Below are 17836 nucleotides of genomic sequence, written 5' to 3' on the forward strand. Positions count from 1 at the left end.
ACGTCTGATGCTCTTTTGTTATTATTCTATGTTTTTGTGTTAATCTTTACATCGTTTATTACAAGTTGTCATTGGACGACCCAGACATGTGAGTTATAGACTGTAGTTATTGTGACTGGTAGAGTGTATGTTGGACTGGTGACTGGTAGAGTGTATGTTGGACTGGTGACTGGTAGAGTGTATGTTGGACTGGTGACTGGTAGAGTGTATGTTGGACTGGTGACTGGTAGAGTGTATGTTGGACTGGTGACTGGTAGAGTGTATGTTGGACTGGTGACTGGTAGAGTGTATGTTGGACTGGTGACTGGTAGAGTGTATGTTGGACTGGTGACTGGTAGTAGTGTATGTCAGACTGGTGACTGGTAGAGTGTATGTCAGACTAGTGACTGGTACTGGTGACTGGTAGTGAGTGACTGTACTATAGTCATCTGGACTGTATGTCAGACTGGTGACTGAGACTGTGAGTGATGTGACAGTGTGACTGGTGACTGGTAGTGGTGACTAGAGTGTATGTCAGACTGGACTGGTGACAGTATGTGTACTGGTGACTGGTAAGTGTATGTCAGACTGGTGAGTAGGTGAAGTGTCAGACTGTCACTGGTGGTGACTGGTAGTAGTGTATGTCAGACTGGTGACTGGTAGTAGTGCATGTCAGACTGGTGACTGGTAGTAGTGTATGTCAGACTGGTGACTAGTAGTAGTGTATGTCAGACTGGTGACTGGTAGTAGTGCATGTCAGACTGGTGACTGGTAGTAGTGCATGTCAGACTGGTGACTGGTAGTAGTGCATGTCAGACTGGTGACTGGTAGTAGTGTATGTCAGACTGGTGACTGGTAGTAGTGCATGTCAGACTGGTGACTGGTAGTAGTGCATGTCAGACATTTTACCTAAATTATATACCTTTTTACAGTATTTTTTGCCACTCATCAGCTTACAAGTTGTTTGGGCACTTGGTCTGTCCAGGAAACCTGTGATGTTTGGTAGGAACATGTGTATGGGGGAAGCAGGACTTGAACTCTTTACATATCATCGGTGTGCCATCAGCCCCCAACACTGTACTACAAAAAATAAAAATAAAAAAATAATCCATATGGCTGTTGTTAGATTGCATAATTAAGTCATTTATTAAAAATGACATGAACTAACCTAACCTAATGATCTTCGAGTACTTTATATTAAAGTTACCACAGTTAAAGTTATGTAGTTAAAGTTAGATTTTCTTTGTTCATTTAGAATTTCCCAGAAAAAAAATTATGCTAAATGTTTAAGTTACAATTCCTCAGGTGTATGTGGGCCATTCTCAAGGTAAGGAACAACTTATATACCATATAAAAATTTTCTAAATTATCTTTAGATTAGCAAGAAGAGCAAAGCATTACTGAATGTACATTTACAGTACAATAATCAATATGGGAGTCTATACACAGTAAAATCAAAGTTTGGGGTTGGTTAATGAAAAAATGAATATCTTAGTCCCTTATATATAAGTTCTTTTGTGTTTTATTATGTTTTAGGTTGTTAAGACCTAATGTGCATTATTATCTACAGGTATCAGGATTCTGGTGGTGTGGAGGATGCAGAGTACCACATTATGTATGATCACTATGATCACATTAAGCTGCCACAGGACTCAGCAGCTACCCTCAAGCTGACCTCTGTAGTGCATGAAGAAGCCACAGCTGTGTCTGGTACTGACTCTCTTACAACTCTCACCTTGTCAGGGGGTGAGGCATTGGCTTCTTCATCCCTAGTCAATAATGCTCTCTCTGCAACCACAGTTCTTACGACAAATTCGGCACCACCTCTTTCTGCACCCGGTACACTTACCGACACCTCCCATGCTGGTTCAAACCCCGTCCAAATAAATGGGACAGCTCTCTCTACAAGAAGCACAATTTCACCTGCTAACATAACTGCTGATAATAACTTTACAGGTGCTGTTATCTCAAGTAATGACACCCTTACTGTTGCTACAATGTCTGCTGTGGGATCATTTACACCAAGTAGAACATCTCACATGGACATGAACCAAATTGTTAATACATCAGATGATGGTGTCATCGATGGTAACCTTGTTACTTCTTCCTCCATAGATGCTGTGGTAACATCTATGGTTGCCTCCTCAGAATGTCAAAGTGTGACGTCAAATTGTCAAAAATTATCACCACCACAGGTTATAGTAAACCTCTTGGGGGACGATTCAATCAGGCTGGGTATGGTTCGTATTATAACAGAGCCGGGTGTGGAAAGTGCATCTCACCATCCACATGGCTTTAGTATGATTACAAGGAATGGTACTCTTGTACATAATAAACTGTCAGAAAATAGTATCATTAATAGTGTTGATTCTAACCATTACCGGCAACCTGAAGTACTGAGACAAACCATAAGATCTGAAAATGTGGAGTGGACTTGTGCTTACTGCAGACTGGCATTCACAAGCTCAGAAGCTGTTGAGCACCATCAAGAAAAAGACTGCACAGAGAACAACCGTAACAATTTAACCCTGACAACCACGACATCCCAGTCTACCGTTGATGCTTTGATGTCTCCTTTGAGACAAACCGAAGAGCCTACTTACGAACTCAAGATAGAAAGAGGAGATTCTCAGAGAAGTGATGAAACTCAAAATATTCTTGAAGGATATCCCATTCAAGAGGTTGATGTGGAAGATGGAATGGATTGTGAGACAATGTGGAGCTGTGCTGTGTGTGGGAGTGAGTTCTCTCAACCCAAAGATCTGAGACAACATCACTTGACTCACACTGTTCAGGAACTGTCATCAGCTTTATTTAAGTTTACCAAACCACATCAGAAAATTATACAAAGTCATAATACTGCCAGTCAACGTTCACTTGCCACAGCAACCATTCAAAATCTGCAGAACGGTAATTCAGTCTGCAGATGGAACAAAGACCGAACCAATACAGCAATAACAAAAATAAAGGAGGAAATGGTGGATGACCCTGGTGACACACCCCCTCACACTCCTCCCCAAGAAAAAATAATTAACGAGACCAAAAGAAAGCCCGGTCCAAAAGCTAAGCCTCGTGAAAAAAATGAAAAAAGAAAGTACGTTAGAAAGTTAGGAGAAGATGGTAAGCCTCTTCGTCAGCGTGAATATAAGGCGCCTCCTGCAGGTAAGGGAAGTCGGGACCCACACCCTTGTTATGTCTGTAGGAAGATTTTAAGTTCCAGAGGTAATCTGGCCAAGCACTTAGTGTTACACAGCAAGAAGAAACCATGGGTGTGTGATGCGTGTGGGGCCGAGTTCAACGCCAAGCGTGATCATTATCACCACTATATGCAGCACCACACAAATGAGAGGCCAAATATCTGTAAAGTTTGTGGGAAAGGTTATGTTGACAGTAATTACTTGCTAGAACATATGGTATTTCATACACAAGAAAAGCCATTTTCATGTGATATTTGTGGCAAATTGTTTAGAACAGCAAGATGTGTTGCAAGACATAAAAAGAGACATGAAAAGGAGAAACATTTTGACTGTACATTGTGTATTAAGTCATTTGCCGTAAAAGCTGATCTCACATCTCACATTCGAAAAGTTCATCGCAGTGATAAAAAATCTCAATCCATAAAACATGTGAATCTTCAGCACACCATGCAACACCAACAACAGGATCGAGAGACCCAAGCAAAATCTAAGGACCTGACAGAATTTTTGTTACCGGGAGGAACGCCTACTCATCTCATCCTGCCAAGTGCTAGTCTTAGTGGTTCTGTCTCTACAAAAGATAGAATCTTTATCAGTAGTGATCCCTTAACAGTACCCTCAATGATACCAATAAGTGGTTCAGGGGAAAATGGAGTCAATTGTTCATACGGAGTAGCATTAACGGCACCAGCTGGAGGACCGGGAGGAACGTCGGCTGTTGATGGTCATACAGCATACATCATGATGAACAATGGTGTTGAGGTTACTTCTGACAGAGTATCATCGACAGATGGCCTTAACATCATGTACACCACCACACCAGCTTCTGCACAACAGGTAACAATCATAACAACTTAATGAAATGGGGAAAAAATTAGTTTTTAAAACTTTTGGATTTAGTAAAAGTACATAATAAAGTAGGATTTTAAGGTCTGGCTCTCTCTATTGCATTAGGAAGACTGCTGATGTCTTCCCTCCCCTCCCCTCACCTCACTCAAGTGTCATATCTCATTGTTTTCCTAACAGTTCTCTTAATTACCTTTATTAAACATATCTGTACATTGTCACTATTCCTATTGTTGATTTATGAGTACATTAATCTCTCTGTTAGCCATATGATATTTATGCCTCCCTCCCACCCACTGCATTTCACACTAGTTATACTAAAGTCATCACTACTATTCATCAAACTACTGTCATTCATGATACAATATTGTTTATTTGTTATTCATTAATTAGTAAAGACACATTACTACCTAACACCATCAGCAATCCACTCCCACCCATCATCCCCCTCCCATGATCACACCTTATGATAATAATATCCTCTTCTTTTGGGGGGCATATTCTCTATGAACAACTGTGTGTACATGTATCAGAGTGAAAGAAATTGAATAAAAATAGTAATAAATAAAATAAAAGAAAGAAATACCGCATTGCCAGTTGGCAATACAGTACTGTACTGTAGTTTCACTACTCGAGGGAGATGATGGTTTGAATGTGGAAGGAGCTATTTTTTGTGCTCTTGTATTTTATGATATATATCAATTTTATTGTTTATCTTAGCAATTTTTTTTAACAGTGGTTATAGCACCACTGGTGACAGACAAGCGAATGAATGACTTCAGCTGCGTTCAGATTGTTGGACTAAATTAGAATTTTTACCGAATTGGGACCAAAGAGGGCAAACGTAGGATACCTGAAAGATTCAAATAGTTGGAATTCAGATAAAAGAATTGCACTGTGTCTATGACCTGGGATTTACCATAAAAGTGGAGACGTTCTGCATACAGTGGCCTGACATGAATGGGGGAGGTTATTGGGTCAGTACTGCAGGAACCAAATTTTACCAGGTGGTGCCATATATTAATTCTGGTGTCATAGATAGTTTCTGGTGCAATGCATAGCATCTTATACAGTACTCACTCACCACATCCATGTACTGGGTGGAGTGATGGTGTGGCACACGTGAGAGAGCTGACTAACCACAAGGTATGTGTGGGAGATGTGCATCTGCCAACGGTCAGTCACAACATCTCCAACAGACTCATGGGTAGCTGAATTTCGATTGTGAATCTTGAATAAAGGGTCACAAATAATTTTTCATGAACAAGTGAATTCACAAATATGGAGGGGGGGGGGGGAGTGTAAGTGTTGAGTAATAGTTGATATCTTTATATACTAGTGAGGAATAACAGTTACAATACTATGTGTATAACAGCCATCTCTCAATTTGCACGGTAGTTACGTTCTTGAGAATGGCCGTGTAAATAAAAAACGTGTAAATCAAACTTAATTATCCCATAAGAAATAAAGGAAATGGCAGGGGTTAGGAGAGATGCTCCCAATAAACTACAATTTGTTTATCTATTTCCTTTTAATATGTTTTATTTACAATAATATAATAACAATAATAATATAATAGAAGCAAACCTAATAATAGTCGTAAGAAAATAGATTTAAAATTAAAATGTGCTAATATTTACGTTGAATGATGGGTGGGATGACGTAAGGGAATTAGTGGTGGCGGAGGAGAGATGAGGGTTACTGGAGGAGGGAGTCATCTGCATCAGATGACAGAGCAGGTGATGAAGGGGGGGGGGAGGAGAAGTGGGAGCTTTTGTGATGCCAGATGTAGATGGCTGAGGTTCAGGTGACGTTACTTTTTCCTTAAGTAGGAAAGCAATGAGGTACTGAACTTCGCTGCCTGGCGCTGTTTTCAAAACCGTGCTATTTAAAAATACTTTGTGTTATTTTAAAAGTTATTAATTTAATACTAATGTTATTTAAAAAACGTGCAAATTAAATCTGTGTAAATCAAGAGGTGACTGTAGTTGATATCTTTATATGTTTGTGAAGGACAGCTGTGTTAACTGGTTTTTTACATTAAGGTGTGTGACCTTGATGGGAGTCACCTGGATGAAATGCAACAACTGTCATCATCAGTGGTAAGTGGTGATGGGCAGCTCCACGACTCAAACCTACTACACCAGCACCTTGACAATCGACACCCAGGACAAGACACAGCGGTTGTAACTGCAGGTAATTGTCTCGAGCAGACAATGTGTAGTTTGTTTCTTATGATTATACAAACTTTTCAGTACTGTACATCATAACCCACAAAAAATAGTAAAGTACTATACAGTACTTAGTGTTTTCCTCTCTTATAACACTCCAACATTTCTTCTCTCCCCTCCCATAGTGCTTTTGTTTAAGTATTTGGCTCATTGATACTACAGTCAACCCTCGTTTTACGCGGGCCGCCGTGGGTTCAATTGACCGCGTAAAGTGAGGGTTCAATGTATACCATAAACACCCCTGGGCTTCAGGCTATGGTCTGCAGCTTAGGATGGAGGCCTCATGATCACGCACAGTCGTTTCAAGTGATTTACGTAATTCTGTGAACTTTAATACCCATAATGAAGACGACTTAAAATCGATCAGCTGCATCTCCAAGTCCCCAATTTCCATCCACTTTCCTCAAAGTTTTCAGGTTTAATTAAAAAGGAAAACATTGGCCCAATGTGCTGGAAATCTTGAAATCTGACTTCAGTTCTTGCATGTACACTGCAATCTCTGTAATGTTCAGCTGCTTGAAGTAGCCGAATGTTGTAGTTTCAATGTGCACCAAGTAAACATATAATTATACTCCAATTTCTTAAAGAAAATATCCAAGAAAAGGAACACAAGGTGAGCTACCTATTTTGTGTAGCTAAAATGGCAACACTGGGTCCGACCCGACAAGGCTACAGCCAAGCGGATGGGTACTGGATGCACGAGTTCTAGCTCCAACTCATGTCACACTTTGTTTATTTGAAATGGTCCTATTATTATTCGTTTTTGTAAGGTTTTTAAAATCGCTTGGCATGCCATGGTCAACCCTCTTGCGTGCTCAAACGGACAAACCTGCGTTAAATGACATTGTATGTGGAAAAAACGGAAGTAAGTTGGATGTAGCTTTGTAACTAAATATATTTTTTCTCAAACAGGTGAACCTGCATTGGATGAAACTCACAGATCAGACCTCAACCTAAATACCACCACAGGACATCCAGCAGCGGATATCACAGCTAATGGAAGCCACGACCCCACTACAGTCCACTCCACACATGATCCAAATTCAAGTTTTCACCTGGAACTTATCTCTCAGACAATTCAACTAGAGTTACAAGAATCACAGACTTCTTCTACAAGTTATTTAGAGTAAAACTAAGAATTATTCAAATATTTTATGCTACAAAAATGTTATTACAGTACAAGAATTTTATATTATTTTTCCTATAATAAATAAATGAATTTTTATATGGGTTTGTACTTTTTTTATTATTGGACAAAGTGTGAACCCAGGTAATGTATCTTCAAAGGCACATAAAAGCACTTTGCTCTCAACAGATGTGGCATTTCTTGAACATTAGTTTTTTTTGAATGGCTGGTATATACAGTGAACCCTCAAAGATTTGGACCCGGTAAATCCAGATTTTGGAAGATTTGGACAAAATTTGGGGGTTCTGGAGGCTAAGAAGCATTCCCAAAACAGAGCAAAGATCATCTTAGGCCCATGTAACTAAGATGACTGGACACAGGTGTCTGAGGAATCAGAAAACAAACAGAGTCGTCAATTGTAGTTTGTGGGAATATTATTTCATTAACTCTAGTAATGATACAATGTTTCTTGTTATGTTATCATAGGTAAATGCATGGTTTATATAATTTGTTCATCACTGTGCCCGTCACCGTTTACAAATTAGACTATACAGGATATGTATTTCGATCGTATGCCTGGCAGCAGGAGCGAGTAGGGGCGTGAGTAACCTCTAGTTGTAACTCTCCTCACTCCCTGCTAGATTTCACTGGATTTACTGTTGTTATTAGTGTTTACCGATATAATAGCACTTAATAGTAAATAATCATGGCATTGCAACTTAGACTCGTCACTGTAACAACCAGGCTATTGGGTCAAGCTGTGACGTGTTATGGTTGTCTTTCAACTCGTATTTATTTTTGCTCGGTTACATACATGTTGTGAGAAAAACAAATGAAATAATTGTCCTCAGGGCACACATATGAAGGGAATACAATACTGTACTGTATACATTTCTTTGCACACGAGTTAGCTGGCAGAGTGGGGGAGAGGGAAGAGCATGTGGGGGAGGGGGAGGGGGAGGGGGAGGAAGTGTTGCTAGGGAATCGACGGAGGTAGCATCCTGGCTGGTCTCCGTTGCTATGGTGAAGCAGGGAGTGCAGCAAGTCCTCGCTTAACGCCGTGGTTACGTTCTTGAAAAACACAACGTTAACAGAAAAAATTTTCCCCATAAGAAATAGATAAAATATGGGAGTTACGTTCCCCAGCCTCCCTTTGCCCCATAAAATACTGTACATATACATAAATTCAATGGAATTTTTATAGAAAATAGTATATATTATACATTAAAAAGATAAACAAGCTAAATCCTTTTGTACTGTACTCACTGATGGGCGTATAGTACGCAGTTGTGGGGGTTAGGCCTAGAGCAGCACCAATGTCCACCGCAAGGCTAATAGTCTTGTGTTGCTTCATCACAACACTAACACTTGATGCACGCTTGGTAGCCATTTCAAATGGTTACAGTACAGTATTTAGAGCATAGACACTTAAACACACACAAACGCTGTGGAAGCCTAACAAAGACTGGGGACGCTGTTACACTCCGCAAGAGAGCGTAGCTCGCCAAGATGAGAGAGGGTGATGCGCCGTACAAAGTAGTCTGTGACGCTATACCGAATCGGCTGGACGTTGTCCGAATCATGGGGTATCTAAAGAGTAGTGACGTTATAACGAAATAACATTGACGGGGGCAACGTTAAACGAGGGCTTACTGTAGTTGCCTAACGCTGCTACAAGACAAATTTTCAAGATTTTTCATTTATTGTGACAAAATGTTCATTAATAATTCTTATGTTCATAAAATGTATAATCATATTAAAGGAAGGAATTTGACCCTTTTGTACACTAAAGTCTCGAATAACGGATGGTAATGTGACCTCCAATATTGCAGTGTAAGGTGAATCATCGCATCGTGAATCATTAATTACCAAGGGGGACCTAAATAGGGTGTATAAACATCACAAAGGACACTACTCAGTTGAGTGCCCTTACCTGGAGCTGGCGGATGCTCGTCCCACAAAGGGTCACAGCTCAAGGTTGAAGAAGCCGCAAGCCCTGAAAACTGTGAGGGATAACTTTTTCGGAGTGAGAGTAGTGAAGTCTTAGAACAATTTGCCAGTGTGTGTTGTGACGGCACCAAGTGTGAGCTCATTCAAGACCAGACTTGACCAACACTGGGAAAGAATCAGATACATTCAGGAGCCGGTGCATGCCCAGTACTTGCCAACAGCGTGTTACAGAGACATGACCAATCGCCCAAGCAGCTAACGAGAGAGAGAGAGTGTGAGTGTGTGTGTGTGTGTTTGTTTTTAAGTAGTATAATAATTAATAATAATTCTTGACCATACCCTGTTACTGGCCACCATAGATAATTACAACAGCAAGATAAGACCTGGATGACACATTAGGCTAAAATCATTTCTTTATATTTTTGAGGAATTAACCAATTGGTCAAGACAATGGTTTGTATGGTTGAGTAAACAAAACTGCAGAAGTAAGGCAACATTTCAAAACATTGTTACCAAAGCAGAGGAAACTGTATAGTCAACGAAAAAAAATTCTGCACCTTTACGGTGTTATACAGTACAGTGGGGTATGCTATAACGAATCTAATTGGTTCTAGAACCTTGTTCGTTATAGCATTCGTTCGTTATAGGATTAATCCGTTCCAGGCCCCCAAATACAACCACTTAACACTGAAAAATATAATATAAAATTGTAAAAAAGTGCATAAAGATGCATCTAAACCCCTGAAATAAAGAATATCATTAATATTTGTAATAAAAAATCAATAAATTAGAAGAAAAAAAATAGTAAATAATGTTCGTTGTAGGAGTTTCGTTCGTTATAGCATTCTCAATTTTATAGATAAAACCGTTCGTTATAGGAATATTCGTAGTAGAATCCGTTCGTTATAGCATACCCCACTGTATGTCACTGGACCAATAATTATGAACAACACTCACTTACTGTGACGATTCCTGTTAATTTATCTGTATTAACTATATGTGATATACAGAATACATCATATTCATTACACAATGCATCACACAATCAGAAGTACCAACTTTACCAAATTAACATGGCCTCGGTCAGTTCGTTGCAAAGACTGTCAGACCCAGGGGTGCAGAAATATTTTTTGTTGACTGCACATGTGGGAGTAAAGAGCTGCCATAAGAGGAAGACTCGCCAAATTCGAGGGGGAAAAATGTACGTTTGATTTGATTATCTTGGAAAAAAATGTTCCAGGTTGTTGTGAAACAAGTGAGAGCTGGTACTAGTAAATATAAAAATGAAAAAGTAAATAAAAAACAATGTGTGTGTGTAAGTGTTACAAGTACTAGTCCATACACAATTACAACTTCAAAATTAAAAGATGAACCTTACATTTGTGTGATTTGTTCGTGCAAGTAAAAGAACATACCAACACATTAGAGTTACTGCAGGATATAATATTAACACAAACAACAAATTAAAAATAATAACTTCAAATACTCCTAAGTATGTTTTTGTGTTGGACCATCACTGGGAGGTATCAGAGGTCTTCTTGGTAATTTACCACATCACTTGCTTGAGACAATGACTGGTCCTTGGTCGCATCTGAACCCTGGTAATAAAAAAAATATAAAGTATCAATTGAAGTTTTCAAATTAACAGAAAGATAATTACTGTCTTGGTCACAATGTACAATTTATTGCATTGTAATTGCTTCTTCCTCACACTCATTGTGTACTCACACTGCCACACTTATTTTACACACAACTAACAAACAATCATCTTGTGTGTCTCACACTCACCCACGTCAAAAAATATTTCCTCACATTGTCACATTTGTTTCCTTAATCACACACACTCTTTGGCATTTTTATTCTAAATAAAATATGAAATAAAACGGTATAAAATGAATAACTTACAATTGAAGCACTAGAATTAATGAGGTCATCAATTGATATGTCTTCATCTATGTCGTCTACCTCTTCAACACACTCCTCTTCCTCTTCCTCATCTTGGTCTTCCTTATCACTCATTGAGGAAAAGTCATCTTCATACTGTTTTTCTTTACCTATTACAAAGAAAATTTTGTGTTTATTTTTAACTTCCCAATATTCATGTTAGTCACAAAACGGAGTTGTAAACAACACAAGATAAAGGAACAATACAGACCATCGAGACACTAAAGAACACAGATAAACAAAGCTTCCATACCAGTGGGGGAAGTGTGGTAGCTACCTTGGTTCTTCTCCTCCATAGACGACAGTACTGGAAACCTGGCAGAAGGTGCATTGCTGTAGGGTGACAACAAGCTTCACATGAGAACACTATCCTTGGTATCAATATCCAAAACTTTCAAGAGGAAAATCATTGACTTTGGTGTACATGTAAATCTTTCTGTCTGTCCAGCTATCCTCCTGTAACTTTTTCTGCCAATTTAGCCATCCACCTATCTTTCTCTTCACCTACACACCTTAATGTCTGTCCTATCCAACTCAAAATATGTCAATACACTCATCTACTCACTCTGTCCAAATATTAATACCTCCTGTACTGTAATTCTCATATGCCCATTTTGCTTGTGCTCATCAATTACACTTTTCATTGACCTTTTACAAATTATGTACAGTATTCCTGTATATTAAATCACCATTCATCAACCTCTGCATGGTGATACAGGTACAGTTGGCTCCACTCCTGTGTTTACCACTTAACGTTGCCAATCCTCTCTCTCCCCGAGGTGTGATCCGCAAACTCGGAAGTGTGAATTCGAAGCATTTGCCCAGAGAGCGGGAGAGAGAAGGGAGGGGTGTGTCGGGATAGGTGTCTTCCCCTCACATGGGAGACGAATACTCCACACCGTAACGCTTGGAGGAGCACCACACAAGAAGGTGTCAATACTTTAGTGTTTGCCCGACTGCATACGGAGGCAGACAAGCACCAACGCCGGAAAGATGCTGCCGCCGCCCCTCCCTCACTAGATGTAGCCCTCCACATGTGCAACATCTGTGAATGACTCTGCCGTTCCTGTATCGGCCTCTTTAGTCACCTCAGAACTCACTATCATAGCTGGATGATTGTCATACTGGAATCTGAGTGACAGTACAGTAGTAGTAGTAGTAGTAGTTGTGTGTGTGTGTGTGTGTGTGTGTAATTTTATTAAGATTATCTCATAAGGAGAGTAAATCCTGTTACAGTATTAATATACAACACAGTAACCTGGACACAGTAAATAAACAACTACTGCACAAAACTATGCTTACCCAAAATTACTGTTGTCCCCAACACCAATATTTTGGCTGGTCTGGTAACTTTCTGAGCTTAGTTTATCATCCTGTGATGTTAATTTAATGGATGCCCGGTCAATCTCTGGTCGTGGCTTCAGTTCTGCCTCTTTTGTCGAGTCTTTGTCGCCATTTTTGCTTAGCCCACTTCTGCCTTCTGCTTCAGTTGTGCTGAATGACTTTGAGTTTTCAGAACCCGCTTTATCAAGAAAATTTGAAAGACTAGATTCTGGTTTGGTCTTAAATAACTCACTGCCACTATGTGATGGATCTGGCTGAGGCATACCATTGAGCATAGGTAGCTGTGAATAATGTCCTCTGTTGCTATTTACAGAACACTTCACTTGGCTATTCTTCTTCTGCAAAAATAGTACAAAATATTATTAAGAGTAGAAAAGAGTAAGAATTAATGAAACAATACCAACTAGAGACAGTCAGTTAAGTCTAATACCCATTACTGAACCCAAGAACCCTTGCAAAAATAAATTACCCATATTCTATATCTAAGTAAACACACACTAATACAGTGATATCCCCATTTGCTGGAACAATTGGTGCAGAGCATTTCCGGGATGAGAGATTTCCGGCTAACCAGAAGACTTTCCCAAACCCGGAAAAATCCCTCATACCAGGAAATATTTCTGGTTACTGGAAATACTTTCCAAGTGTCTAAACTATGCATCTTACACAGACAAACACTAGCCCACATCCTCAAAATGTTTTTGTGTGCTGGGGAGTTTTCCAAGAGTCTAAACTACAGGAGTCTGCAAAAGCAGTTCTAATTAAGTTAGAAACTCAATTTCTTCACTAAAATAATCCAGAATACAGTAGTTTATCTAAAAGTTTGGTTAAACAATAATGTATTGTTCATGACAACATATATATATATATATATCTATATATATATATATATATATATATATATATATATATATATATATATATATATATATATATATATATATATATATATATATATATATAGATATATAGATATAGATATATATATATTCAAGACATCTTGAATATATATATATACGGTAAAAGAATAAAATCAGGTTTTACTATTTAAAAGAGGAAGAAACAATCAAGGTTAAGTAATGACTTGTATTTAAGAGCTGAAAGTATTGTTGTGTACAAGAATACATCATCAACTTTGTACAAAAATTAACAAAATTATATGTGTGTGTGTGTAAGAACACTAATGCTCACCTCAACAGGAGATATATTGGACTCTCTCTCTCTCAGAAGCTCAATTAGCAGAGGAGTTTTCTGACCACCTGTAAATCATAATATCTGTAATACAGTTTTCTTATATGTTCACAGTTACACCAAATATGCTAAATACTTTAATGAAACTGTCAGACTCCCATACATTTTTGGGTAATTATTTATATAGCACTGTACACCTAACCCTTGCTATATGTGAATTCACAATTAGTACTTCTACTCACAATTAATGCAAACACATAATTGGTATTAGTTGTTCTGTGTAAGATATGGGAAGGGGAAAAAACTGGGGATGAGGTGGCCTGTGAGATGGTATGTTGCCATTGTTACATGTACTAAAACTATACAAGTTGAGGAATAATCATTACGATACTTTACTGTGACTTGGAAATAAATAAAATATAATATAAAACTATAAAATGAAGAGCATGGGTATGTAGGTGTGTGTGGACGTTAGACTCTCACTTTAGCTACAGCCCTCACCCTACCAGGCCAAGCTGTGAGATTTTTATTGCTATTTTACAACTCCTAATATCGAGTGGATATACTGTACGTATTCTTTTTGTGTTACATACAAACACACAATCATTCATTCACTATATGCCCCAAAAAATTATCAACAGGTAAAAAAAATAAAGGGAATGAACATTTTCTTGGAGTTAACAAGCGTAGCGGGGGAGGGGGAAGTGGCGTGAGGGATCTCTGCCACTCATTGTCTCCTAGGTACAGTGTGTAGTGAAACAATTGCCAAATGGCAATGCAGTACAGTAAAATCTCCGTTAGCCGGAATCCCTCAAACCTGGAACTCTCTGATAGCTGGAATTTAAATTTTCTCGGAAAAGCATTCCCATAGTCAAGAACATTTTCTGGAAAAAATATAAATAAATAAAAAAATATCTGAAAATCTCAGAATTTTTATTACTGGGCTTGGGAAAAAATCACGAGGCTGAAAATCAATAGAATTTTCTAAAAATCCGAAAAAAAAAATCTGAAAATATTCTCCACATTTTAATTCCAAGTGTGGGAGCACACACATAATACAGTACAGTTAAAAGAAATAATTGTGCTAAGGGCAAACACAGAGAGAATATACATTCTTCGCACACGTAAAAATGTACCCCCCCCCACCAGTCAGCAAATGATAATCATGGATTTGGCATTTTGCAGCCACTTTGAGACCCAAACCCCTGCAAATTTTCAGGGTACTGTATGCTGTACAGCACTGCACAACACAAATTGTATGCCAAAACAGCAGCTAGCAAGGGAACAACCTTCTACAATGACAGCAGAATATGAACTATGCATTTCAAGCAGCTAGGCCACCCATGCACCTGGCACGTAGGGATGGGTTGGAGCATGACGGAATCTCTCGGAACTCCCTGAAAATTAAATCCCAGGCCCAGAACGGAGATATTTAGAGAGATTTTCCGGAACTTTTCTCACAAAATTTTCCTGAAAATGCACCTGATTTTCAACCTCTGAAAATCTTTCACAAACCTAGAATTTAAAGAAATTTTACGGAAAAATTCAAATCAAATTTCAATTCCAGCTAAGAGGAATATCCGTCTAACGGAGATATTACTTAACAAATATTGTATAATACACAAACATATACAAGCCCCCACCCCTACCATTTTCTTTAGGGAACAGACAATGATACAGTTATGTTATAAAATACATTACTGTATTATACGGTGTTGTATGAGAAGAAAGAACATTCCCTACATACCTTTTTCTGTATTTAAGTTGAGGCTGCTGGTGAGAGCTTCAGTGCCAGGAAATGTCCAGCTGGTTGAGTGTCCAGACTCTGGTGCAAAAACTGCCAGAGAGAAATCTAAGCCAAGGCACTGGAGAAAATCTTGGACAAGGGCAGCAGCGATGGTACCCTCAGGTGTCCCCAGCAGCTTCTTGGCTGAGGCACTCACTAGGGGTATATTTTTCTGTCAAAGAGAAATTGAATTTTTAATCCAAACTTGTTTACACTGCATTATTGTGGTCAACACCGCTCTACTTATTCAATCACCTTCAAGGAAACACAGGGAATTTCCATTGTCTATTCTTAAAGGTTCAATTCATTTATTGAGAGGGATTGGAACTAAGAAATAAATTCCCATAGATAGTAGTAATTTACAGTACAGTGACACGACCATGCTGATGCATAACAGACATGGGCACAATGGTAAGGCTTAATTTGCTAAATAGCACAATCACTACTGGTATCATCATCAGTTCAACCAGTCTATGTTAATTTATGACTCCAAGTTTGTGCTGGTGACTTACTTTTGTCTAACTTAATACTAATGCTATCTGCTGTACAAGCATCTGGGTAGTACAAATAGTTATAATTCCTATTACAGTATTACTATCCGTTTTACCTACATTCCCAGGTAAAGAGAGCACTTCAGGTGAACAATGCCTCATCAATCAATAAGTCATTATACAGTACTGTACTGTATATCCCCAATTTTAAGTCTGTGTGAAATTTATTTTACAATTCACTTTTGAAAAGACAATACTGTACTGTAATATACTGAAGACAATACTGTACTGTAACATACTGAAGACAATACTGTACTGTAATATACTGAAGACAATACTGTACTGTAATATACTGAAGACAATACTGTACTGTAATATACTGAAGACAATACTGTACTGTAATATACTGAAGACAATACTGTACTGTAATATACTGAAGACAATACTGTACTGTAATATACTGAAGACAATACTGTACTGTAATATACTGAAGACAATACTGTACTGTAATATACTGAAGACAATACTGTACTCCAATACTGTACTGTGAGGACCTTTGGCCCCTCCAGCCCAGGCGTGAATGATTAACAAAGTTAATGAATGATTAACAAAATTTTAATCTAGTAACTTTTTAATTCTTTTTATACAAGTAATGGACCTACAGTAATCCTATTGTTAAATACTTTTGATCAGTGATTCCCAAAGTTTTTCACATGATGCCCCCTTTTGCTTTTTACTAAACCCTCACCTCCTCCATTTCTTAAAATAAATTTTATCAACTTTTAATGCAATTTATACCTCTTACTCATACAGGGTATTTAAATTACTTTAAGATCAACTAACTCGTAATTATTTTATCCACGTACGTACACGTATATTGTCCATATGGGGAAGATTGAAATACGTGTCCAGCACAATCCCAATTATCCGGCACCTACAGGGATTGAGAGGTGCCGGATAAAGAGTTTTTCCAGTTAATTGATCCCCCAATAAATCCTACAATGCACAGAGTTACACTGCTACAGGATGACCTCGCAAATTCGTGTCTCAATAAATTTGACTTTTTTGACACTTATTCCACTCTATATATAAAGGATGTGGCTTAGAAATAAAGAAAATATTAAAGTATAAAATGAGAAAAATGAAGAGCACAGGTGTGTACTGTATGTGTGAAAAGTGAACGTGTGTGGTGGTGGGCAATAATTACGTCTCCGGTGGTGGGCAATAATTACGTCTCCTGTGGTGGGCAATAATTATGTCTCCAGTGGTGAGCTATAATTAAGTCTCCAGTGGTGGGTTATATTTACGTCTCCAGCGGTGGGTTATAATTACGTCTCCGGTGGTGGGCTATAATTACGTCTCCAACTCGTCAGCCCAGCCATCTCGTTTATTGTTATTTGTAATTATAGCAGTTGAAAAATCATTACAGTACTTTAATATGACTTAGAAATAAAGATAATATAATATAAAACAAGAAAAATTAAGACCATGGGCATGAATGTGTGAGAAGTTAACGTTTGTGGAAGCGGTTATAGCCAAGTAAAAAATATTGTTGCAGAATTTTTGTGAAAATTCCTAATGCAGTGGGGTCTCATTTTTCCCCAGTATATTGTACTGGTATGCGTCTGTGCATAAAAAATCTGCACGTATGATGCCCTTTAATGTGTTAGGTTAGGTTAGGAAGTGGCCGGTTAGGTTAGGACATGGCCTGTTAGGTCCGGTACCTAACCTAACAGAAAAAAAAAGTGATT

At 38.4% G+C, this 17836-nt stretch overlaps 2 protein-coding genes across 2 annotated transcripts; one reads left to right on the forward strand and one right to left on the reverse strand.

Annotated features, from left to right (window-relative positions):
* Positions 1-73: 73 nt before the first annotated feature.
* Positions 74-7480, forward strand: LOC121880474. Its single transcript, XM_042387676.1, has 4 exons — positions 74-88; positions 1550-4013; positions 6068-6218; positions 7166-7480. Coding segments are annotated over exons 1-4 (2835 nt in total). The 5' UTR covers positions 74-86; the 3' UTR covers positions 7384-7480.
* A 3157-nt stretch (positions 7481-10637) lies between these two features.
* LOC121853093 (centrosomal protein 43-like) lies at positions 10638-15876 on the reverse strand. Its single transcript, XM_042347029.1, has 7 exons — positions 15850-15876; positions 15556-15766; positions 13809-13876; positions 12576-12955; positions 11527-11606; positions 11235-11383; positions 10638-10927 (listed from the first exon to the last, which is right to left on the reverse strand). Exons 1-7 carry the CDS (start codon positions 15874-15876, stop codon positions 10856-10858), a joined length of 987 nt encoding a protein of 328 aa, XP_042202963.1. The 3' UTR covers positions 10638-10855.
* Positions 15877-17836: the final 1960 nt, after the last annotated feature.

This window comes from Homarus americanus, unplaced genomic scaffold (genome assembly GCF_018991925.1).
Source record: "Homarus americanus isolate GMGI-L3 unplaced genomic scaffold, GMGI_Hamer_2.0 scaffold15794, whole genome shotgun sequence".
Classification (NCBI taxonomy): Eukaryota; Metazoa; Arthropoda; class Malacostraca; order Decapoda; family Nephropidae; genus Homarus; species Homarus americanus.

Coding starts and splice junctions, on each gene's coding strand:
- LOC121880474 (XM_042387676.1), top strand. Junction 4,014..6,067: donor CACCAGCTTCTGCACAACAG/GTAACAATCATA, acceptor TTTTACATTAAG/GTGTGTGACCTTGATGGGAG. Junction 6,219..7,165: donor CACAGCGGTTGTAACTGCAG/GTAATTGTCTCG, acceptor TTTCTCAAACAG/GTGAACCTGCATTGGATGAA.
- LOC121853093 (XM_042347029.1), bottom strand. CDS start 15,876: ATGGAAATTCCCTGTGTTTCCTTGAAG. Junction 13,877..15,555: donor CAACTTAAATACAGAAAAAG/GTATGTAGGGAA, acceptor TATGATTTACAG/GTGGTCAGAAAACTCCTCTG. Junction 11,384..11,526: donor CTACCACACTTCCCCCACTG/GTATGGAAGCTT, acceptor TCTTTGTAATAG/GTAAAGAAAAACAGTATGAA.